The 25,975-nt window shown below is 34.7% G+C and overlaps 1 protein-coding gene across 2 annotated transcripts in view; it reads right to left on the bottom strand.

Moving 5' to 3' along the window:
• The window catches only part of DPP10 (dipeptidyl peptidase like 10), a 717,819-nt gene that overhangs the window by 98,620 nt on the left and 593,224 nt on the right, over positions 1 to 25,975 (bottom strand). For both annotated transcript variants that reach the window (XM_043894623.1, XM_043894622.1), the window contains 3 exons: positions 24,146 to 24,300; positions 16,653 to 16,750; positions 8,889 to 9,012 (listed from right to left, as the gene is read on the bottom strand). In XM_043894623.1, the coding sequence (XP_043750558.1) occupies positions 8,889 to 9,012; positions 16,653 to 16,750; positions 24,146 to 24,300 (377 nt within the window). The remainder of the gene's footprint in view (positions 1 to 8,888; positions 9,013 to 16,652; positions 16,751 to 24,145; positions 24,301 to 25,975) is intronic.

Here is a 25,975-nt window from a genome sequence, read left to right as displayed (position 1 = left end):
TTCTTGAAGAGATTGTCCTCGTCCCATTGCATGTTCATGGCTCCTTTATCAAACAGCAGTTGAGCACATATGTGGCAGTTTATTTCTGGGCTCTCTATTCTGATCCATGGGTCTATGTGTCTTTTTATGCCACTATCATACTGTTTTAATTAACATAACTTTTAAGCATAGTTTGAAACCTGGGAGCATAATGAATCCAGTTTTGATTTTCTTTCATGTGATTGCTCTGCTATTCAGGGTCTTTTGTGATTCCATAGAGATTTTATAATCTCTTTTTCTATTTCTGTTAAAAATGTCATTGGAATCTAATTGAGAGAGCATTTAATCTACAGGTGAACATTTTAGTAGTATTAATTTTTTCCAATCTATGAACACAAGGTATCTTTCCATTTTTTTCTTTCTCCATTTTTTTCATCAATGCCCTATAGTTTTTGGTGTATATGTCTTTCACCTCCTAAGATAAATTCATTCCTAAATATTTTGTTTTATGCATTCTATTGTAGATGGAATCATGTTCTTTTATTATTTTGATAGTTTGTTATTGTTATCAGTTATTATTTTGTTTGTTATTCAGTATTGTAGAAGCAGTAATGATTTATGTATGTTGATTTTGTGTCCTGCAACTTTATTGAATTTATTGATTACATCTAACCATTTTTAATTAAGTCTTCAGTATTTTCTATGTGTAAAATCAACTGCAAATAGAGGCAAATTTACTTTTTTCTGTCCAGTTCTGATGCCTTTTATTTCTTTTTCTTATCTGAAAAACTTCTTGTACTGTGTTAAACAGGAGTGGTGAGAGTGGGCACCCTCATCTTCTTCCTGAGCTTAGAGGAAAAGCTTTTATTTTAGCTTTTCACCACTGAGTCTAAAGTTACCTATGCATTTGTTATATGGAATCATTATGTTCAGGTATGTTGCCTTTATATCCACTTTGCTGAGAATTTTTTTCATGAATGGCTGTTGAATTTTGTTAAACACATTTCATCTATTGAGATTATTTTTATCTTTCATTCTATTTATGTTATGTATCACACTTATTAACTTGTATATGTTGAATTATCTTTGCATCTGAGGGATGAATTTCACTTGATCATGGTGTATGATCCTTTTAATAAGCTCCTGAAATGAATGTGTTTGTATTTTGTTGAGAACTTTTACATTTATTTTTATTTCTTGCAGCATCTTTGTCTAGCTTCAGTATCAGAGAAATATGTGCCACATAAAATGAGTTTGAATGTGTCCTCTCCTCTTTGACATTTGGGAAGTGTTTGAAAGGATTACTGTTTATTCTTCTTTAGGTACTCGGTAATTTTCACCAGTGAAGTCATCTGGTTCTGGGCTTCGCTTTGTTGGGAGGATTTTGATTTCTGATCAATCTCTTTAGTAGTAACTGGTCTATTCAGGTTTTCTATTTTTTCATGATTCAGTCTTCATAGGTTTAATGTTCTTAGAAATTATCCATTTCCTCTTGGTTTTCCAATAAATTGGTGTGTGATTTTTCATAGCTGTCTTCTATGAACTTCTGTATTTCTGCAATATCTATGTCAATTGTTATGTTCTCTCTTTCATTTATATATGTGTATATATAAATATATATATATATATTTAAGTGCATAAATATATATATATATATTTAAATTAGTCTTGTCTCTTTTTTTGGCCAATCTGGCTAAAGGTTTGCCAAAATTGCTTATATTTTCAAAGAACCAGGTCTTAGTTTTATTAACTGATTGTATTGTTTTCCAACTCTCCATTTCATTTATTTGTGCTATAATCCTTATTTTTCCTTCCTGCTGCTAATTTGGGGCTAAATTTATTCTTTTTCCAGTTATTTGAAATAAAAAGTTATGTTGTTTTTTGGACATCTTTCTATTTCCTTGATGTGTGTTTTAATAGCTATATGCTTTCTTCTTAAACTACCTTTAAATAATTCCCATAAGTTTTGGTATATTGTGTTTCCATTACTGTTTGAGTCAAGATACTTTTCTATTTCCCCCCTTATTTTTCATTTGATTCACTGGTTGTTCAAGAGTATGTAGTTTACTTTTCACGTATTTATGTTTTCTCCAGTTTTCCTCCTGTATTGATTTCTAGCTTCATACCACTGTGGTAAGAAAAAAAAAAAAAGCATGATTTTAATCTTTAATTTGCTGAGACTTGTTTTGTGGCATAACATATAATCTATCCTATAAAAAGTTCCATGTGTGCCTGAGAAGAATGTGTATTCTGATGCTGTTGCATGGGAGTGTTCTATATGTGTCTATTAACTCCACTTGGTCTATAGCACTGTTAAAATCAACCATTACCTTTATTCCCTTGATGATACATCCATTGTTGAGATAGGATGGGATTCCAGACAGGTCAGCTGTTATCATCTTGTCCAGGAAGATGGAGCTTGCTACTGTGGTCTGTTTTGGGACAAAAGCACTTCTGAATCTCTGAAGTGTATGCATTGTTAGATAGGACTTCCTTGATTTTCTGTACAAGCGTCACTGTAGGATGAGCTCTACTGTTGCTCCCATCAGACTCCCTAGTGAGCAGGATTGGGAGGTATAGTAGACAGGGCCATAAATTAGCTTCCTTATCCAGGGAGGGCTACAGAATGGGCTCCAATGCCTGCAGAGCACATTGTAAGGGACTCCACATCAGGAAAATCTGTACAGTGAGTTTCCTGAGAAGACAGGGACAGTGGTTTTGCTCTGTAGGTGGGTATAGAACTGGCTGGATGTACTGCTCAAATGCCACTGCAAGTGAAGATGTAGGATGGGTTATGCAGCATCCTGGGTGCTCTGGTTAGGTTTACTGGTTGGATGGGGTTAGCAGGTTGTATTTAGCATCAAGTGAGGGTATGGATTAGCTTCCCTACCTGGGTGGGTCCACAGAATAGGACCCAAGATTGGTAAGTCTACTGTTTAAAGACTGAATCAGGTTAAACGGTGTACCAAGCTCCCTGGCAAGACAAGCATTGGCTTTGGATCTGTGAAGGGCAAAGCGCTGGCTGTGTTTACTGCTCACTCAGGTGCCACTGGGCTAAATAGGTTTCCTGATCAGACAGTCGTAAGCTGCACTCAGAGCTATGAACTAGCTTCTTTCTGCAGGGCTGCAGAATAGGCTCCAATGTTGACTGTGCTTGCCATTTGGGATCCTGAAGCGGATAAAACTGCAAACCTAGTTCCCTGGTTAGATAGGATCACTGTCTTGGCTGTAGAGATGGCAAAGGTGCTACTTTGAACTTCTACTTGAGCACCACTGGGAAAATGAAATGTCTGCCAAGATCTGAGAGCTGATTGCTATAAGTTCCACCCTACCCTTTTCCATCACAATCGCCAGTGGTCTAATCCTCCAAATTTTCGTTTCTGATCCTCCTGAGGCAAGACCCAAGTGAGCCTTCCATGAAGAAATCACAATTCTGGAGGAGCTAGATGTCCACTTTGGACTCTCTTTTTTTCCACTGGAGAAACTGTAGGCCTAGAGACACCTCTCAGGCTGACACACAATATTGGCCTGAGGGGAGGGGGCGGTTATGTGGTCAGAGTGTAGCCACTATTATCTTTTTAATGAGTTCTTTTCAATCTCTGTGGCCTAGGGTGTCCTTCAGTCTCATCTCCATGTCCTAGGATTTTCACAATGGTGTCCTATATACGGATATTGCTTTTGGTCTTCTGAGAGAGACTAAAGTCTGGGATGATCTTTGTTGCCACCTTGATGACACATGCGACGTCTTTTATTTCTTAAATCATCAAAGAAATCCATAACTGAAACCACTGGTTCCTGGAGTTTTTGTTGTGGGAAGATTTCTGATCATGGAATTCAATTTCTCTAATTGATATGAAACTGTTTAAATGTTTTTCCTCTTCATATATGTCATTTTTGGTCATTTTTACCTTTTGAATGATATTTTTTCATATCATATCCTCAAGACTTTGTGGCATACAACTTGTTTATTACATTGAAATATCTATTTGCACTACATGATATCCACTTTCTTTTTTTATTGAGGTTATAGTTGATTTACAAAATTAGTTTTCAAGTACACAACAGTGTTACAAAATCTTTATACTCCATTTAAACTTATTATAAAATATTGACTATATTCCTGTGCTGTACAATATATCCTTGTGGCTTATTTATTTTATATATAGTAGTTTGCACCTCTCAGTTCTCTGTCTCCACTGGTAACCACTAGCTTGTTCTCTGTATCTGTGAGTCTATTTCTGTTTTGTTATATTCATTCGTTTTATGTTTTAGAATCCCCATACAAGACATAATACAGAGCATTTTTCTCTCTCTGTCTGATTTATTTCCCCAAGTATAATACCCTCCTGGTCCATCCACATTGTTGCAAATGGCATCATTTCTTGTTTCTTTTTTATGACTGAGCAGAATTCCATTGTGTGTATATACTCTGATTAAACAACTTAGGTTTCTTTCCTATCTTGTCTACTGGGAATAATGCTATTATGAAGAATGGAATGCATGTATATTTTCAAATTAACATTTTGGGTTTTGATTTTACATATAGATACAGACATATATACATCCAAGAGTAAATTGCTGGGTCATATCATAGTTTTGTTTTTAGTTTTCTGAGGAACCTCATACTGTTTTCCAAGTGACTACACCAATTTACACTCTTACCAACAGTGTACAAGTGTTCTTCGCTTTTCACCACATCCTCCTGAACATTTTTTAATAGGTATTCTGATAGGTGTGAGGTGATATCTCATTGTGGTTTTGATTGGCATATCTCTGATGATTAGCAATGTTGAACATATTTTCATGTGTCTGTTGGCCATCTGCAGGTCTTCTTTGGAAATTGTCTATTGGGGCCTTCTGACCAATTTTTAATCAGGCTTTTTTATATATATATTGACTTTTATGATCTGTTTGTATATTTTGTATATTAATCCCTTGTGAGTCATTGCATTTGCAAATACTTTCTCCCATACACCAGATAATCTTTTTATTTTGTTAATGGTTTCTTTGGCTGTGCAGAAGATTTTAAGTTGAATTAGGTCTCATTTTTAAAATTTTGTTTTTATTTCTTTCACCTTAGGAGACATTTAAAAAAAAATATTGGTACAATTTATGTCAAAGAGTGTTCTGCCTGTTTTCTTCTAGGAGTTTTAGGGGTTCAGGCCTTATATTTAGGTCTTTAATCCATTTTTAGTTTATTTTTGTATACTATGTGAGGAAATGTTCTAATCTCACTCTTTTATATGTTGCTTTCCCCAGCACCACTTGTTGAAGAGATTGTCTTTTCTCCACTGTATATTCTTGCCTCTTCTGCTGTGGATTAATTGACCTTAAGTGTGTGGGTTTCTTTCTAGCCTATCTATTCTACTCCACTGATCATGTCTGGTGTGTGCCAATACCATTCTGGTTTGATTGCTGTAGCTTTGTAGTATCATCTGAAGTCAAGGAAGTGTGATACCTCCAGCTCTCTTCTTCTTTCTCAAGATGATTTTGGCTGTCTGGAGGCCTTCTGTCTTTTCATACAAATTTCAAAGTTAGTTCTAATTCTGTGAAAAATGCCCCCATATATCCACACAGACTCTTTCACCTTGAAACTGGCACTTTGCGAGATATTTCTTTTTTCATCAGTATACATAAGGATTCATCAGGTTTTTCATCTTTTAAAAATAATTTTTGCTTTTGCTGATTTTCTCTATAGAATGTTTTGTGTTTAATTTGTGATTTTATTTTTATATCTCATTCTTTCTAATTGCTTTGAACTAAATTTATACTTCTTTCTATAGCTTCATAACTTAGAGCTTTATCATTGATTGAATACCTTCTTCCTTTTCTAATATAAGTATTTAAAGACATAAACTCCATTTTAGTATATAATCATTTTCTTCATCCACATAATAATAGTTTGACAAGTTATGTTTTCATTGTGCTTGAATTCTAATTTTTTTTTGTGATTTGTCCTTTAACTTATGAGTTATTAGGAGCATTTTTTAAATTTTCAAATATTTTCCAAATATTCTTTAGTTGCAGGCATGCTAAGTTGCTTCAGTCATGTTTGACTCTGTTTGAGCCTGTGGACTGTAGCCTTCCAGGCTCCTTTTCCATGGGGTTCTTCAGGCAAGAATAGTGGAGTGGGTTGCCACACTCTTCTCCAGTGTTACCAATTTCTAATTTAATTCTCTTGTAGTCAAACAATATACTCTGCTCGATTTCAGCTTCAACATTTTGAGACTTGTGAATATTTCCTTTGTATTCAAAAGGACTATTGATTATATAGCCATTGAATGAAATTTTCCTAAATATCAATTTAAGTTATTAGTATTGTCTGAATCCTTTATTATATTTATGGACTTTTTGATTATTCATTTCTTGAAATACACTGAAAATCATATTTAAGTCCCTAAGTATATTTCTATTTCTTCTTTAGCTTTGTCAGCTTTTGATTATAAATTTTGCTTATGTTTTTAGAATCCTTATTATTAGAAGTATAAGTACTTAGAATTGTTATATCTTCCTATCAATTGACACTGTATCATTATTAAATTATTCTACTAATATTAAAACTTTTATTTCTCTAATACCTTTTCAAAAAGCTCAAAACTAGAGTGTATTTTATTTTACTTTCACATTTATCATATTTGGCACCTGTACTTCCCTAATTTTGATCTGAGTTTTTACCTGATATCATGTGTTTTAGCCTAAATAACTTTATTTCCTGCAGACCTACTTTTGATGAATTATCTCAGTTCCTGTTTATCCGAATCTATTATCTTTTGTCTTCATTTTTGCAGGGTATTTTCATAGGATGTAGACTTTTAGTTTGATACATTTTTTCCTTCAGTCCTTTAACAATGTCTTTCCATTGCTTTCTGGTTTGCATTGTTTCTGGTGAGGCAGAAGCAGTATTACTCATCATTATATTTCACAATATGTAACGTGCTTTTTCTCTAAGGTACTTAAATTTTTTTTCTTAATCTTTTGTTTGAAATAATTTAGGTAGTATGTGATAATATATTTTATCTTTATTTTGAGATTTGCTAAGTTCTTGGATATATGGATTAATGGTTTTTCATCAAATTTGAGATATTTAAGTCAGTGTTTCTTATATATTTTCTGCCCTAATATCTTAAAATTTGCCTTCTGTATATATAATTTAACATATATATAATTTAACATATTATACCAGTTTATATTGTTTTATAGGCAATTAAGGCTTTGTTTATTTTTTTCCAAGCCTTTTTCCCTTAGGAATTTTGTTTGAATTATTTCTATTTCCCCTACTATAACAGAATCTAATTTGTTGATAAGTTCATCCAAGCAATTTTTAATTTCAGATCCTGTATTTTTCTGTCCCTGAAATTCCATTGTTCTATTTTCATAGTTTTTATTTAGCTACTGAGATTTTTCATCTGTTTACTAATTATAGCCACTCTTTAATTTGTTAAATAAAAAAACAGGTAAAAGCTTTTTTTTTTTTTTAAAGCGTGTTTGTTAATATCCAATATCTGCATCCTTTGTAAGTCTGCTACTTATTTTTGGTGAAGTGGGTGAGTTAAGTTTTCTAAGCTTCTATGTGTATAGAATATTTTAATTGCATGATTGACATCATGAATGCTAAGTTGTTGAGAATTCATTTTTATTTTTTTTGAAGAGTAGACTGTCTACTACTGTGAACTAGGCAGCTAGTTCACAAGCAAATGAACTCAATTCCTTCAAGGTTTAATTTAAAGGTTTATTAGAAGGAGTTTACAATTGCTTTATTCCTAATACATTTTCTTTCTGGGCTCTGAGTTGAACTCAGGGCTTTTACTGAAAGATCTCTATTTTTGCGGCTCATTGCTCCAAAGTCTTCCAAGCATTCTGCAACTTGCCTATTCTCTATTTGCTTCTCTTTGAGATAGACCCTGTACTTACACAGCTAAGTACTGAGATAAAGACTTAAGAGATCCTTTGCATAGTTTGCTGAAGTTCTTTTCTATATTGCTCCCACCCTGTGGTACTTGACCTGCAAGTTTCAGCCACAATAGTGTCAAACTAATTCTCCTTGTCTTGATGGATCAGTTGTGCTTTTCTTGGATGCCATTACCTTACACTGTGGCCTCAAATGTGTCACCAGTAGGAAACTACAGGTTTATTTCACCTTTCATGTCTCAATAGTCTTATTGTCCATAATCTGACTATAGTTGTTTAATGTATTTTGTAAAGTTTTATAATTGATTGCTGTAGAGATACTAGGCGGGCAACATTTACTCCATCATATCCAGAAGCATAAGTCTGAAAATTCTGTTGTTAAATAATTGAGAATTCTTTACCAAATATCAAATATGTATTATAACAATTTAAACTTACTAAAGTATCTCCTTTACTAAGGATCTTAAAAACTATACATATAGAATCTATTAAATATTTTATAAAACCTGATTATAGAATTGAAATACAATATACTTTCAAAAGATATTCAAGGATCTTTTTTTTTTTTACTATTTTCAATTAATTTAAAGACAGAGACACTTTTTTAGAAGACTAATCTGAACTACAGAAAAACACTGAATTTTTTGGCATGTGTTTTAAAAAGACAGAAAAGAAACATCCCATGTTCTCAAGTTAATCACTGTCAAAATGTAGAGAGAAAGCTCATATTTGAGAGTGAAATATGGCTTGGACTATCTTTTATATTATATAAGAATTCATTGTTTTAAAGCCTAATTTATTCTCTTTGGTTTATCATCTGTATTTCTTACTTCAAAGTATGGAAGTCACATGAATTAAGTATACATTGCTAATAGAATGACTATTCTACTACCTTCGGAGTTAAATATTGAAGTCTTTGCACAAATGACTGTTTAATTTTCCTTTGAGAGGTAGCATAAATGATTTTATTTTAAGCATAAAGAAAAGCAAATTATACTTACTCTGCTACAAGCACCAGTAGTGGTCTCACAGACTGTGAGGATGGAGATGTTCTGAGGTCGATTTAACCATCTGACCACCGTCTTGGTGTTGCTTACCCATTTAACCATAGTGATATAATATTCTCTAGTTTGGAAACAAAATTAGAATTTACATTTAGAGCCAGAGAATCTACATAGTTCCAAAAATTACACTTGTTATTTTATATGCAGAATAAAGGAAACACTATAAGGATGTCATATCACATTAATCTCTCTCTATATATATACATAAACATGTGCTTCTTCAAGTATTGACATATATAAATACAAATTACGTGTATACATATATATGTAAACATGCATATTTACAAATATATAGCCAATCTGAGACTAATGTTAAAAGTGAATGATTTCACAGAAAGAACATTTTTAGAAAAGTAAAAATAATCATAATGCTACACCTTTATAAATAATGTTATTTTCTGTTGATTTGTACAGTACTAACATATATGCAAAATAAGTAAAAGTTTTCTAAGCTATATTCTATTTTACTTTTTCAAAAATATTAAATCAAAAGCCAAATCTTATTATTGATTTAATAATTATTTCTTAGGTATGACTTCCACGTCATCTCACTTTATCCATGGGGACTTGAGATACAGAGTCATGAATAGTTTCTTTTGTCTTTTTGCTTGTGGGACAGGGGCCACTCTATCTTATTCATAATACTTCTTACAATATTGCTTTTCTAGCTTATTTATTTGAAAAAGTTTAAACTGTACAAAGAATCAAATGGAGAGTAATGAAGAGCTACTGAATTTTTGCTATATTGAGGATGCTAATTATGATGACTATGATGTCCTCAGACTGGTTGTAGATTGGAGAAAGTTATATTTTTCCCTTGCAGTTTATATTTTTTTCATTATAGAGTCTATGTTTGGAAATTCACATAATATGTCACAAAATCCCCCAATCCACACATAACAAATGCACTCATCCATAATTCAATTTATGATAAGAAAAATCTAACAAAATTGCCCAGTTTAAGAATATATGGAATGCTTTAGAAATAGTTTGAAAAATGCCATCCATGTATATTGTCTTAAAATTAATCCATCAGATTTTTATATGGCTTAGAAGAAAAACACTTATGAAAGAAAAACCTTTTGTCCTTAGACACATCTGGGTTAGACATTCAGCTACCTGAATCTCACATTTCTAACATTATTGAGTAGTTAGTGCTATCTCTAGAAAATGTGTTCGCTCATCAAAGAGAAAATATCAGTGGAAGGATAAGCATAACTTGTTACACAGTGAATCCTGCCATATGTTCTTCAACAATCTCTTCAAGACATCCAGTAACTTTCACAACCAGCTGAGTCCCACATGAAAATTGCCTAGAAACTCAGTGAAGTCATAGAATAAAGTTCCCGAAATAAAGTTAACAAAGCAACTTCAAATAAAATATGCAACTGGTTTAGGATTAATCTTTGGCCAAATTAATGGAACTTGTAATTCTTAAAAAAAAAAAAAAAATATATATATATATATATATATATCTTGTTCATTTTCACTGTGCTTTGTTTAAACTGATATATTTTAGGTGTATTATCATGTTTGCAGTGTGAATACTAAAAAGGAAAAAATATAAGCATCAGCTTTTAAGAAATACTTAGACATTTTAGCATGGAGAAAAATGATAATGGATACTATAATCAATCAGGAAAAAATGCTGAATTGAGATAATATATATTTATCATTAATTGGCATAAAAGTTCAAAACTGAAAGAAAACAAATTTGATTATTACAAAACAACTGATCATAGATTGCAAAATCAAGTGACTATATTTATTGATAAATAATGCCACATAGAAGAATTTTATAAATGATCAGAAATTTGTCTCAATTAACTAAAGTGAGTGGTAGTATATTTCGTGCCAAATGAGAACCAATATGAATGATTTTTAAAATAGATAACAGGAACAACAAATAAAATTTAAATATTCATTTTGAGTATTTTTCCTTTCAAAATAGTCCTCAAGTGAAATGTTTTAAGAACATATTTGCAATGTTTTCCCAGATATTGATACATTATATTTGTTACCTATGATAGGAAATCTTGACTTAAAAGAAAACTTTTATTTATAAAAACAATTAAAATTCAATTAAAAACAAAATTCAACTGGTGCAAATCTGGTGAATAAATGATTTTTAAAAGGACACTAACTTGGGTGTAAAATTAAGTTTAAAATTATTATTTATAATCATACCACTTATATTTCTCTTTGATTAAATAATATGATTATTTTCTGCATCTGTGCATAATGTATCTTACATTCATAAGCAAAATTTAGTCTTATGTGAGACATTTTAGTACATATATTCATAAGAATTAGAGTTCGCCACAAAATAAAACTTGTAAAGTCCATTGGGATAATTTCAAACCATTGAAATCTCCATGATAAAGTGTTGGAAATCCCCAAAATGAAAGATAAAGTAGAACTTGACACCTAAAAAGGGAGGGAAGATCACATCCCATATTCTTTGTTTGTTTCAAGATCCTAGGTGCACATCTCCTTATGATTCATAAAGACTTCTTCAGTTTGCATATAAATATTTAGGGTTCCTCTGAATGAGGAAGTAAGGACGTGCCCTTACCTGAAAATATCACACTATTTGGCCTGCCTGCTACAAATGTGGCTGTCCTCCCGGAACTTCATCTTATGAATACATTAGATCTGGGATCCCACAACCAGTGGCCAGCAAAACTGTCTCTTCCTTCTAAGGGCTTTCCTGCTTGTTCCTAGTCTCCGTGGCTCTGGATTACCCAGGAAGTCCTCAAGGATCTCTCGGGTCCTCTTGAGCCACAGAGACAGAGACAAGCGGGCTAGAGGGATTGCACTCAAGTCAAGAAAGACTTTCTACTAGCTGGGAGGTCTGGTACAGGAGATCTAATTGTTCACAAGGGTGTGTGGAATGGAGGCGCCAGCATCACCAGCAGACAAGTGTGTTAGCAGTCACACCTGTGTTTTCGCTGGCTTCCTGTCCAATCGCTCCCCTTTGTTCACAACAATCTTTGTGCACATATGCTCACAGCTTCCAGATAATCCAAGATCTCTGCCCATAAGTGTATTGTGATGACATTCATGACTAAGTCACAGCTAGGTCCTCTGTAGACCTCTGTTATTAATAGTAAATATGCATTACTTGTAAAAAGGGTCATTTCCCTAACAAAGATACATTTATTAATTATATTTTTTTGGAAGGCATAGACATTCATTGGAAAAATAAGAGATGTAGACTAGACATGATTTGGTTAAATAGGAAGAAAAAGCATGGGAGTTTTAAGCCCAAGTGACAGAGGCAGTTTGACAGCATCACATGAATGAAACAGTCTGAAAATAACGGGTCACAAAGGGCGGATGACTAAAGAAAGGTTTCAGGTAAACAAAATAATGTCCAAGATGGAGAGTAAGGAGAACCTAAAGATAAACCATTATCTTTATTCTTCAGCCTAGAGATAAATGAACACAGGAGACGATCACTTCTCCAAAACAATGTGACAATTTGTTACCCTGTAGAAAAATCCACATGATTCATTATTATAAAAATATTTCCTCTAAGAGTTAATTATATATTTTTAAGTTCATACCTAAATTCTCTGATATCTATGGGAATACTGCACCTAATAAATATGGAAGTATTGCTACTAATGTTGGTACCAATAAACTAATTTGTATATTTATATATCTAATGGGGCTTCCCTGGTGGCTCAGATGGTAAAGAATCCACCTGCAGTGTGGGAGACCTGGGTTCAATCCCTGGGTTGGGAAGATCCCCTGGAGTTGGGCATGGCAACCCACTCCAGTATTCTTGCCTGGGGAAAGCCCATAGACAAAGGAGCCTGGCAAGCTACAGTCCATGGGGTCGCAAAGAGTTGGACAAAACTGAGTGACTAAGCGCACACCCATATATCTAACAGTTACAGAAATAAAGAGGTTTTGTTAGTTTTGAATGATTTAAGAATATTGTGGCAAATAAGATTGGGAAGACAGATAAAGGAAAATAAGTTATAAAGGATACCTAAAGTACCACAAAGGGCTTCCCTGGTGACTCAGATGATAAAGAATGCACCTGCAATGCGGGAGACCTGGATACCATCCCTGGGTTAGGAAGATTCCCTGGAGGCAACCCACTCCAGTATGCTTGCCTGGAGAATCCCCATGGACAGAGGAGCCTGGCAGGCTACAGTCCATGGGTTGCAAAGAGTTGGACACGACCTAAGCAACTCAGCACACAGCACAAACTATCACCTAGGGTAAACTCCATGTCCAAAGGACACTGATGCAGTTGAAACAGTTACATAATCTACAATGCATTTGAGAAAAATATGGCAAATTTTCAGGAAAAGCACAAATAATACTAAGATGAATCATCGTGTATGTATATGCTTGTGTGTGTGTGTTTGTGTGTGTGTGTAGAGAGAGGAAGAGAGAGAGACTGAAACACACATCACACACACATACACACCATACATACACAAAGACAGAGAAAAAGACCCAGGGACAGAAATAGAACCAGAAACAGCGACAGAACAACTGTTCACTTGGCCTCGGATAAATTATTGTGCATTCTGGTGGACATCTCCAACTCACCCCTAAAGTAATAACCGTAATAAATTTCTTAAGGTCAACATTATCCTTAAATCTTTTGCATTGAATATTCTCCATTTGCCAGATCTAGTCTGGCATTTGCCCCTTGCTCCCACCATTTCCAGAGCCTGAACTCTGTCACCAGGTTCCCTAGCCCAAGAGAGACCTCTGGAGGAACTCAAAGCTTTAGCAGAGAGGATTCAGTTTTATTTTCTGGGCACTCTCCCTCCATTAGGGTCTGGGTTGGCAATGACTAAATTGTTCTACCTGCTGGTCCATCCTGTTCTTTTGCTACAGGCCTTTCCAGGTTTCTTAAGTAGTCTGCCCCTTGTTCCTTCAGTCCTGGGACAGTAAAAGCTTTCTGCTATTGCAGGCTCTTTTGTTGCATTCCCATCCCTTGTGCGTTTCCTTTTAATCCTTCCCATATCTTTGCTAAAGGTCCCTTAATTAATGCATTTCAATTGCCCCTCTTGAGTGTGTCATCTTTTTAATTTTCAGAACCCTGACCAATAAATTATGAAAAATGATAACTCTTAGATCTCAAATGTGTATCTAACCAGGGAGGGCACAATAGTTTTCTAGCAAATTTCCATATGGCTAAAGTACTGAGTATTAACTATTATAGATACTGAAAATCCTAAAACAAAATCAAGAGACAGTATGAGATTAATTTCCCTTTGATGTGCAGATAAATGTAGCATTCTTTGATTTGCACCACAGATATATTTCTATGTTGTTCATGCTTGTGTGTTTTTAGACCCATTAAAGTAACACCTGTGCTCAGAGAGGCTAAATATAGGTGAAAGGAAATTGGACTAAAGTGCTCATCAGGAATAAATGAATAAGGAAATGTGTAAGGAAACATGAAAACTGAAGCATGGGGAATATTTGAAAACACCATTTTGAAGTAAACTTTGATTTTGAGTTTTACGACAAAAAGAGTAAATCATACACTTTGGTGCATTTCACATGTAACAAATAGCAGCTATATAATTGTTGTGTTGTTTAGTCATTAAGTCGTGTCCAACACTTTGTGACCCCATGGACTGTAGCCTGCGGGGTCCTCTGTCCGTAGGATTTGCCAGGCAAGAATACTGGAGTAGGTTGCCATTTCCTACTCCAAGTTACATAATTATGAAAGAAAAACAAAACATGCTAACATGCTACATACATTGTATAGATAAGGTATTACCTGACTCTTCCAAAAGTAGATCAAATCCATTGCCAAAACAACATACCTGTATTACATTTAAGAACTTTTTCTTCACAGGATGCTTCTTCATTCTTAGAGGGATCTCGTATATCATTCTATATTTCCATATATTGGATTTCCAACATTTAAAGATACGCAATATCTTTTTGCAATGGGTACCTAACCTGATCACATTTTACCTCAAGTATTAAAGAGATATGTGCTTAACTAATACTCTAATAATGACAATTGATTCCACCTTTAGAAATTTTTGTGTTTGATGACACTGCTATGTCCTATCTGGTGAATTCATTAGAGAGGCTCTTAAGTAATAGCATCAAGAAAGAAATCTGGACATTATAAAATTGACTTCCATTTTAAATATTTTAAAAATCAATGAAAATTAGAAATTATTATTTTAAGATGAGGGCATTCAGGGCCAGAGAGAGATAAAGTGATTTATCCAAAGTCATATAATAAAGTGGTAGTAGACATATGACTCAAACACTCTAGTCTAGTGCCCTTTCTGTTAGTTCAGAATTCTAAACAAATCAGACAAAGTACAGATTACAAAAAATATTAATAATTTTCATAATTGCTTCATTTGTATGTAAAACTTTCACTGCTGGTAAATGAGTTCAGAAGTGGAAGTTTCTTCTGATTTGGTCAACTATACTGTATTCTATATGCCAATTTTATGATAAAAGTCTTTTATCACAATCTATGAAATGCTCTATAACTTGAAAGATGTTTTATTTTACTTTCTATCTCTCCTGCCAACTAATCTTAAGATTCTACCTCAAGCATACTTTTTCTCTGGACTTCATCTTTTCCATCAATAATAGGAAAAGTCAGTATTAGATAGTTAATGGAGGCCTTTCCAGTGTGAGCATTACATATATTTTTAACAGTTCTTCAAGTAGGAAAAATATCCACAGACTGAAGGCTGCACTATCTGTGAAAATCCCAAATATGATGAAAATTTCCTAAATATGTCAGTGGAACACTAAGTGGGATTTCAACATCAATCAGTCACACTGTAATTATTTCTGATATTAAAAAAAACAAACTATAAGCTTAGTTATATCATTCAATATAGTGTCAAATATATGGTCAGGAAGATCCCCTGAAGAAAATGGCAACCCACTCCAGTACTCTTGCCTGGAAAATTCCATGGATGGAGGAGCCTGGTAGGTTATAGACCATGGGGTCACAAAGAGTTGGACATGACTGAGCAACTTCACTCACTCATAGTGCAAAATCTCCAGGGATGTTGTAAATTTTTACCAGGTTAAAAAATTTGAAAAGTCAATTTAGAAGTTTGAGATCACTGTGGATTTCACAATCTACATGATTATTTCATTAGCTGTTCAGTTATTGGAGATTTTACTAATATTAAAATGATGCTTTTGACCCATATGATGTATTTCTTTTGTTTCTACTAGAGCTTAAAGAAACAGGATTCTTAGGATATTTAAAGCAAAATCTCATTAAATTTTTCTGCCTGGAGAACAAAGCTAGGGAATCATTGGCAAGTTAACAGGGAAAAAGTTGGAAAATCACACACATTTTAGGAAGATGGTACTCTTTTAAAGAGAGCCATTTAAAAATATGGAGCAGTTATTTTCAGGAAAAAAATTCAATAGAAAATCATCCTTTGCCCCCATCTCTCTTACACGTGTCTCCTGCCGAAGATCTAATTCTTCCTATCAGTATATTTAGTCATTTTGTGATGCTGGTAAACACCTTAAAACTCTAAATTCTTCCTGGGAACAAGAAGAGATCCAGAATGAGTTCATTTTTACACTAATGGAGGCAACCTCAGTTTTATTTTCAAGTGAATTTGCTGAGCTGATCACATCTCTCTCCAAATGGCAACAAAATGATCATTGGAGTTAATAGATCTATTTTCTGGTAAAAGTGAAATTGAAATTACATACCTTGATTTAAAGCTATCTGGTGGCATGAGTTCCAAAGTGTGAGTTGGTCCATATAGGTTTACAACATATAATTTGATTGTTGGGTTCACTTGACCTGCCTTTGAGAAAATGAAAGTTGCAATGCAAATACATTAAGCATTAGAATATATTGAGAAAGAAAGAAAATGCATTTTGATTCTTTTGCAATTTTGTGTTAGAATGGGGAAAACATTTAATTTCTCTGAAGTAGAAATGATTTTAAATTCAACAACTTGATTGCTTTCAATTGTTTTTGTAGATTGCTGCTTCTCAAGCATTTTAGTCAGACAATTAAAGGTGATAGAAAATCATGATGACTTTATTCATTAGGCAGTACTACTGTGTTCTTCCCCTAGAATGACACTAGAATGGCTGGCTTTACAAAACAACTCACACTATAGCATATGAAATGCAAAGGGAAGAAAGCTTGGTTAATTCAAAAGTAACAAGAGGAAGAAAAAAGGAAAAGAAAACATACCAAATCCTGGTGCTTAAAATTCCACAATACTTAACTACTGCATGCATTAGTCATCACAGGTTTTCTTTTAAATTATAACGAATGCTAAAATGAGGTGTAAGTTCCCTTAGGATGTAGAATGGAGCAGATTGCCTTCACTATGCACCTAGCTTGAAGACTAAGAAAGACAGTGGTAAGAAACTGTAATTTGAGTCTATTAAATCAACATTTGTGAAATAGTATATAGGCTGTGTCGCAGTTAGTATGTTTCCGGCTCCTCATGTGTGTTAAAGCACCACATGAATTATCGTATTGTATGTTTCTACTACAGTCTTAAGACCTATTTAAAACCATTTCCCAGATGGAGAAGCTAAGCAAATTGTTCAAGGTGAAGCATCCAATAACTAAGGGAGCCAGTATTTAACCCCAGGATGCTCTTAACTGCTCTAGTTTTGCTTCAGTTCATTCCTAGGCAATCATCATCTAAGTTTTTTAAATATACTGTGAACCTTTAGGGAGCAGACCTGGGAACTTACATCAACGTATCGCAAGTATGTTGGATAAATGAAAGGATGTTTGTGTGCATAAATAATTAATAGAATCAACTGACTACTTGTAGCTCAATGTGTTTCTAAAATACACACCATCATCATTGTGGTCTAGCTGCTTTGTGAAGAGAGGACCCCATGAGATATACAAAGAAGGACGAGGAAATTAAAAGTGAGCTGAATTAAAAGACCTGACAAAAATCTAAGGAGAATAATAGAGCTGATATAAAGATAATGAAGATTCGCATTCAAGGAACTGGTACTAAAAAAATCCAGAGTTAAATTAGGACCAGAAGCAACATGATGTGTTCCACCAACAATCAGTAATAGCTCCTCAAGAATATCTTGTTAACTTATTAAAAATAAGGAACATGGAGGGAAGGGAGGAGGGATGAATAGATGACGAAACAGAGGATTTGTAGAGTAGAGACAAATACTCTGTATCTTTCATTACACATCTGTCCAAATTCATAGAATACATGAACCAAGTTTGAACTATAATGCCAACTCTGGACTTTGGGTGATTACAATGCGTCAGTGGAGCTTCATCAGTTGTATCAAATGCACAACTCTAGTGGGGGATGTTGAGTGGCAAAATGGGTTTTTTTGGCACAAATATCTTCCTTCTCAAGTTGGTTGTGAATCTTAAACTGCTCTGAAAAAAGAAAGTCTTCATTTAAAAAAAGTGACTAGTACATCTGTGGAAGTGTATCACACACAAGTCAGGAGTATGATCCAAAGAAAGGAGTCTGCAAAAGCTTTCATTTTAGAAATGTGGTGACCATAAACAGAGATTATGAAAATGGTTTGTATGATAAAGGGCTTCCTGGAAAATAAGCTATGAACTTGCCTCGCAGAGAAGCCTCTGGTGTCAAATTTTGTAAAGCTTTTTATTCTAAAACTCTCCAGTGCCTAGGTTCCTCTGTCTTGAGCAATATACCCTTCTTCTTCCCTTAGGAACTCTTTTTCACATCACTTTTGTTCTAATTAAATTGCCATGTTCCGCCCTGAAAGTATTGGTCATTTTCTGTATTTTTTGAGTCTAATCATTTCTTTAGGTTGATCAAATATGCTCAAATTTAGAGCGGGGACACAGTATTTAGCAATGTCATTCAAAATGCTGTTCATTAGCCAGCAGAATAAATGAGAATTTTATAAACACAAATTCGTGGGCCCCAACTGGACCTATATTCATACACAGAATCAGAATCTTGGGGTGTGGATCTAAGAACCTGGGCTTTAGGAAGATACCTGGATAATTATAATTAGTATGCAAATGTTAACAAAATACTGATATATTAATATGTGCATATATCTGCATATAGATACACATTACTGCTCAGCAGTTATTAAAGGTGAACACTTTCATGAAAATCATCCAGAGGCCCTAGAAAGCTTATTAAGGCTATGATTGCTGAGCTCCACTTGTAGCATTTCTAATGTCTGGATGGAATGTGAGAACTGCACTTCAAATTATTTCCCAGATGTGGCTGATACTGCTAGTAAAAGGGCTACATTTTGAGAACTGGTTCAGTTTACAAATCAGAGAAGTCTGGGATCAAATTTTGACTGTTATTTACTGAATATGGACCTTGGATCAGACATGAAAGATTCTAAAGTATTATTTTATTTGATTATCAAAAATGAGACAATGTTTCTCTGAGAATATGTCACAGAAGTTTTGAGTCAAAATAGATTTTGTTTCTATGGAAAACAACCATCTCATACTTTTGTTATATGGACTAACAAAAACGATGATTTACAAAGGTGCCCAAAATAGTATAAGTGAAGTGAAGTCGCTCAGTTGTGTCTGACTCTTTGCGACCCCATGGACAGTAGCCTACACCAGGCTCCTCCGTCCGTGGGATTTTCTCGGCAAGAGTACTGGAGTGGGTTCCCATTTCCTTCTCCAAAATAGTATACATTTACTTAAATAATTAACTCATGAATTCAATATAATGGTTAGACACTGATTTTTCTAGTTTTTTTTTAATGTGTTTATATTTTTTAATCTTTCAGTAAACTGATTAAAGAAAATGACAATTTATATTAAATCTGATCAGTTTTTGTGAACTCATCAATGATGCATAATTTTATGACATACTTTGTTGAAAGTATATATGGTTATTACCATATATTAAGGAAGTTTGTTGTTTTTTTTTTTCTGATCTATAAGACTGTAAGGATAACTGGTATTCGTTAGCTTCCTTGTGGCCAAAACCAAACATTAAGCTGTTTCTAAAATTCAGCTGTTTAGAATTCTATAATCTCAATTTGATTTTTTTCCATGGAGTTTTGAAATTAAGCGCACATTGCAAATTCACTTGTACCTTTTAATATCTGGCTTCAATAGTTTGCAAATTAGAGGAGTTCATCTATTGGGCTTTTATAGTTAATTTGCTACAAAGACTGAAAATCCACAGAATCCTCCTTCTATGATTCTGAAACACAAGCCTCAATAATAATTAACCTTATTTTACTGGCAACTAAACTGTCATTAAACGAGATAATGTTTTAATTAAGAAGATTAACCTGAGGTTATTGAGATATAACTGTGTATCTTTTTTGTGCTGAATTGCTAATGATGGGGTATTTTATGAGTTCTGAATCATGCTGAATTAAGTAAAATACAAATATATTTGTTTAGTGTAAGTATTTCATTAGAAATCTGACCACATTGGGTATTTGCTGCACTCATTTTAATCTAGTTTAATTTGAAGAACAATTTAGTGTGAATTCTATGCATTACTGAAAACTCTAAAGGACAACTTTTTGAAAGTTTGTTGCATAAGTAAGAGCAAATCAAAATAAAACATTTGTCAGTGGAAAAATTAACAAACATTTCTTTTTTAAACCAGAGTAGAAAATAATGAGATTTTGAAAATTCAAGTAATAGACCCAAAACGATACTGAAGTTTATTCTGAGAACAGGATAAAAACCCAAAACTAGTTTCTTCGAGTTCTGTTGCCTTAAGTATCTGCAGATATTTCTACTGACAACCACCTGAGGACTTGGAATTCTTTCTCTTTGGCCACTATAATATATGTCTTGTCTTTATTTTTTAATACTCCTTAATGGTAGTTATGAATGCACTCAGGACCTTTCTTATGTAACACACATCACGCATTAGATATGAGGCTTCCCAGGTGGTGCTAGTGGTCAGGAATCTGCCTGCCAATGCAGGGGATGCAAGAAGCACAGGTTGGAACCCTTGCAGATATATCATTCATTACATATATGGCATGTGTGGGGCTTCTCTGCTGGCTCAGTGGTAAAGAATCCACTGTAAGACAGGAGATGTGGATTTGATCCCTGGGTCGGGAAGATCCCCTGGAGGAGGGCATGGTAACCCACTCCAGTATTCTTGCCTGCAGAATCCCAAGGGCAGAGGAGCCTGGTGGGCTACAGTCCGCCGGGTCACATAGAGTTGGGCAGAAGCAAAGCGACTGAGCACGCGCACATAATGTGTTTGATGCTGTCTCTGAAAGTTACTCATGCAGAGCTGAGTCATTCGTACCTAATGGACCCACCAGAGCTCCACATCTATTTGTTAACTTGACAAGGAGATATTTTGATTCCAGCTACATCTTCTGAGATACAAGTTAACCTCTGGTAGTTTTACAGAGAGAGAGACAGAATCAATAAATTTGAGTTATTTCTCTGTTCTCAAAATAACTATGACTTTTATAAAAGGACATAGCCTTTTAGAGCCTTATTTTGCCCATTTGTAAACCAGAGGCAATTGTGAAGAGGGCCAAATAAAGAAAAAAAGTGAAAGGTCTTTATGAAAATATATAGCATATTATTAGCATACATGATTTACCCAATTAATACATAAACACTTTTATTTTATGCCTACTTACTATTAAGAAATATTATTTAAATAATAACATAAATAACAATAAATTGTCTAGGTTTGTCAACACAGAATCTTCTGATTTACTGCTAACTTATTTAGATTTTCTCAGATGTTTTTATATGTCCATTTGTTTGCCATCGACAATAAAATTTTCAGGCCCAGGAGTGTCCAAGTTCAAGCACCAAGGCTGTAACAGAGAAGGCAACTTGAAGATGCAGCTATGACATGTGGCTTTTCTGTGAATCCTAAAATCCCCACTTCTCCTGGGAAATTAATTACAGAAAGTGGTCCCTTTCCTGGATTTGATTTTATGTAGTGCACACACTGAACATCCTGAGTGACATGTTGCTTTCACAACAAATACCTATTATTCATTTTGTATTTACACTTTCATTATAAGTAAATCCAATGGGGTGAGAATATATTTCAGAAGTCTTTTCAGATTTTTCCTGGTAAAAATAAAGGTGCAGGTATGTTATACTGGCATAAACTGTCATCCACACAACATGGGTAAATCTACAACTGGAGAAGACATAGGATTTTACAGGAAGTACCATACAAATGTCTTGGGAGATATAATTATTTTGTTGCTAGGTCAAAGTGCCATATTTTCCTGAGGAGTTGTTGAGTATATGTGTTTTCAGATCTATGCCCAGAAAATGGCCTAAAAATGATATTTCAGAATGGTAGAATCATTCTTCTCAATCCTGCTGCCTTCCATAGCTGCCAGTCAGTCACACTGATATTACAGCCTACCAGAAGGAAGATGGGATGGGGAGAGAGAAAGCACAGAATCTCCATGAGCAAACAGTCTTCTCATCCCTCTCAGTATTCACTCCTTTCCTTCCTCCTGTCCCCAGGAGTCTTTTGGATGACAGGAATATCAGCAAACTCACCTCACCCTCCCACAGACCATGCCTTCATTGCAGGTGTAGAAAATGCATGTGATGCATAGTTTTTCCAGTACTATGCATAGTACAGTTAAGGTAATGCATACATTTAAAGGTATACAGTCTATTGTACTTTGTAAACACAATGTACAACTCATTCAAGAAATGGCTTAAAAATGGCTTCTAAATAAAATCAACAGCCACTTCTTACCTCCTCAAGAGTTAAAATGTGTAAACTGGAATTTAAAAGCTTTCTATAAGACATCTTTACATGACTAATGTCTAGGGCTACCTCACTTTTTCTTTTTTTTGTAAACATGGGGAAAATGAGCTTTAAAACAAGAATGACAATAATTAAAAATGACATATAAGAGAAAAACTAGTACACTCCAGATGTTTCTTCAGTCTGCTTTCAGAGGCCTTACCCAACACTTAAAAGTAGCTTTGCTGAATAAAAATATACCAAGAGACTCAAAAGGCAAATTGATTTATCCCCTTGTAACAAGGGGATATACTCTGTGGCTGACCAAGGCTGACTTCAGGGTATCAGAAGAAGAGGGGGATTTTTCTAAACCTCCATGCTGAATATGACTTCTCTCTAATTTCATGTGAGATGCAAAGGTTGGAGAAGGAAATGGCAACCCGCTCCAGTACTCTTGCCTAGAAAATCCCATGGATGGAGTAGCCTGGTAGGCTACAGTCCATGAAGTCGCAAGGAGTGACATGACTGAGCGACTTCACATCACATTAAAATATTTAAACACTTTTGAGGAAAAATACTTATAATAAATTCTCATCATGAGAACTCACTATCACTCCTTAAAAAGATAACCATTATTTGTTCTTCGGCATCAGTTTATTTTCATAGAGGATATGGCAAGAATGGATGGATGGAGTCGGGGCCTGTGGACTTAGCATTAGGAATAAGAGAAATTGTGCTATTCATAAAGAAAATAGTTTTGCTCTCTGGGCAAGAGTTCCACATTCACTTCACACGATAAAACAATTCCAGCTGTTCCAGCTATGCCTGGCTGTGGCTCTGCCCAGCATTTTATAAAGTATGTTCCAGAGTATGCTCTGCCAAAAGAATGCTGATGTTAATATTAACACTAATAAATTCTCTGGGCTTAGTCTATTCCTTATTGGCGATTCTTTATGTTTAGTCTATTTTTTTAGTGAGATTCTTTATGTTTAGTCTATTCCTTACTGGAGATCCTTTATGCTTAGTCTACTTTGTAGAGGAGATTTATAATATACATTAGCATACAGTATACTAACTGCTCTGAGAAATCATCTGAAAAAAACTAGATTTTTTTAAACCAAGAATTCCCAGCTTATCTGACTGTGATAGTTTTTGCCCCTTTATAATACCTCCTAACAACTCACAGAATATACCTCGGAGAAACCTTTGCCCTGGCATCAATGCTGACGTGTTTTCTCACTCTCTTTCCAGCTGTGAAAGTGAGAGATAAAGACCGAGAGCATCAAAGGGAAAGAAATAAAGCAAAAGTTCCAGCAATCTTGAATCACCTTCACCTGTGCCGGTGCAAGCACAGTGGATAGACTATTGCATGCTCTTAAAATCGTGAGTCTGTCGACAAGTAAGGGCGTTTCTTTAATTCTCCGAAGACAACTTGTTTCTGAACCAAGAATACTATTGATCAACTCACTGGTGCAGAGAGAAGGGGAACAAACTAACATTTATTTCCACATGACTTACCTTAGGATATGGATACTGCTTTCCTTTGGGATACAAAGCTCCAGTAAACCGAGGGATAACCATGTTAGGCACCAAGGAATCATTTATCATTAGGAAGGCGAGCCTTTCTCCATCTGGTGACCACCAGTGGGCGATGTGAGAATGCAGAAGTTCCTCTAGAATAAATGAGTGTTAGTTTGAAACCAACTGTAGATGTGGGCTCATTGACCCACAAATGTCTGTCCTTGAAATCTCCATTGTCATAAACCTTTTCTACACAGTGTGGTGGGTTTGATTCAATTTCATGGAGAGTTCTCTATCTCCAGGTTACTCTTTCAGTCCCAGGAAAAACAGTTGCAAAGGAAGGGAAGAATAAAGCAGTGAAGTTAGGATTTCATGGATTGCCAGCAATTTGAACAGAGGTGAAAGCACAATGGAGGAAAAAGAATAAGAAGAGGAGAAGAGTCGTTGAAGACTGAAATATGACACTAACCATATCCGTGTCACCTTTCATATTTGCATTCAGTCACATTTCCATCCTCTCATCATCAAACTAGTCAAATACCCTGCAGATGCGTTAAACTATTTTAAACTCTAAGGAAATAAAATTAAAAATATACGACATACCTTTTGTGTGACCCCAGATCCACTATCCACTTTTATATATCTGATTTCTGGCCCAGGAAATTAACTCATATGAACTCTATCAAAAGGGCTCCCATGCACTCTAGAGCATGGCCATTCTGGTGTTTTGGCAAGAGATTATAAGCAGACAACTAAAATGGCAGTATGTATTCCCTTGACTCTGATCTGTGACGTCACCCAAGACTTGCTGTGTGTGTTAAATGATGCTACTCTCCCATCAACGCAGCCTCATCTACACAATTTTCTTCTTTTATATCTGATAATGGCTCACTTCTGTTTCCATAGAGGTCATCATTGCCTGGCTGCTATTAGTCTAGATTATATTTCTGCTATTTATCTTTTTGTAAATAAACCCCTTTCAAATTATTGAATATGCTAACTCTTTTCTTTTTAAGACCCAGAAAAGAGATTTTCAAATTAGATTTTGAGACTAGGTTGGAGATGTATCTGTATCTATCTAATCTATATATTGATGTTTAATCTCTATCTATCTATATGTATATCTTTTATGTGATAATAACATTTCTTAGGGTAACTGGAGCATAGATAATCCATACAGAGTGATGGGATCGCAAATAATCAATTGTCATTGGTGATGACATAGGATGAAATGCAGCTAGAGAGGAAAAGTGTTGGAAGGACAAGCAGTTGTGACACTCAGTTGTTGCAACAAGGGCAACTTTAAAGACTGTGAGTTTTTACGAGACCTCAGAGGGATTACATAGAAATAAACAGAAATTGAATCATGACCACTAAATCAGGAAAACACAAAAGGTGGCCATGACAACTTTGGTGTTCCTCTCTTCTGTGGTGAGAGGTCCCACATCTGACAGAAGGGCAGATGTGGCTGAGGTCCAAGTTGTGTTGCAGAGCTGAATCACAAACTATGGGTTGAACTCCACTTGTTTTTTAAAGCTGAGAGAAGCATTGGGGAAGTATTTGGAGTTGATGCAGTATAAGACTGCTTAGGTAGATGTGCACAGCACACTTAATGCTTTGTGGATCAGTCTCATGAATAACCAGTTTTGCAATGGAATGTTGGCTGAAGATTTTGAACCTCAAAATTTCCACAAATCTTCTTGCTAACTGAGGCAACCTCTATTCAAGGGAGCTAGACCTGCTCTGCAGGGTATAAAATGAATTCTTGTAAAACTTATGAGTTGGCATACCTAGGGAAGAGTAGGATATCTCTTATCAAGTGAGTGT

Source organism: Cervus elaphus, chromosome 33 (genome assembly GCF_910594005.1).
Source record: "Cervus elaphus chromosome 33, mCerEla1.1, whole genome shotgun sequence".
In the NCBI taxonomy this organism is placed as follows: Eukaryota; Metazoa; Chordata; class Mammalia; order Artiodactyla; family Cervidae; genus Cervus; species Cervus elaphus.
Note: the sequence above shows the minus strand (reverse complement) of the source record. Positions and strands in the feature narration are given on the sequence as shown.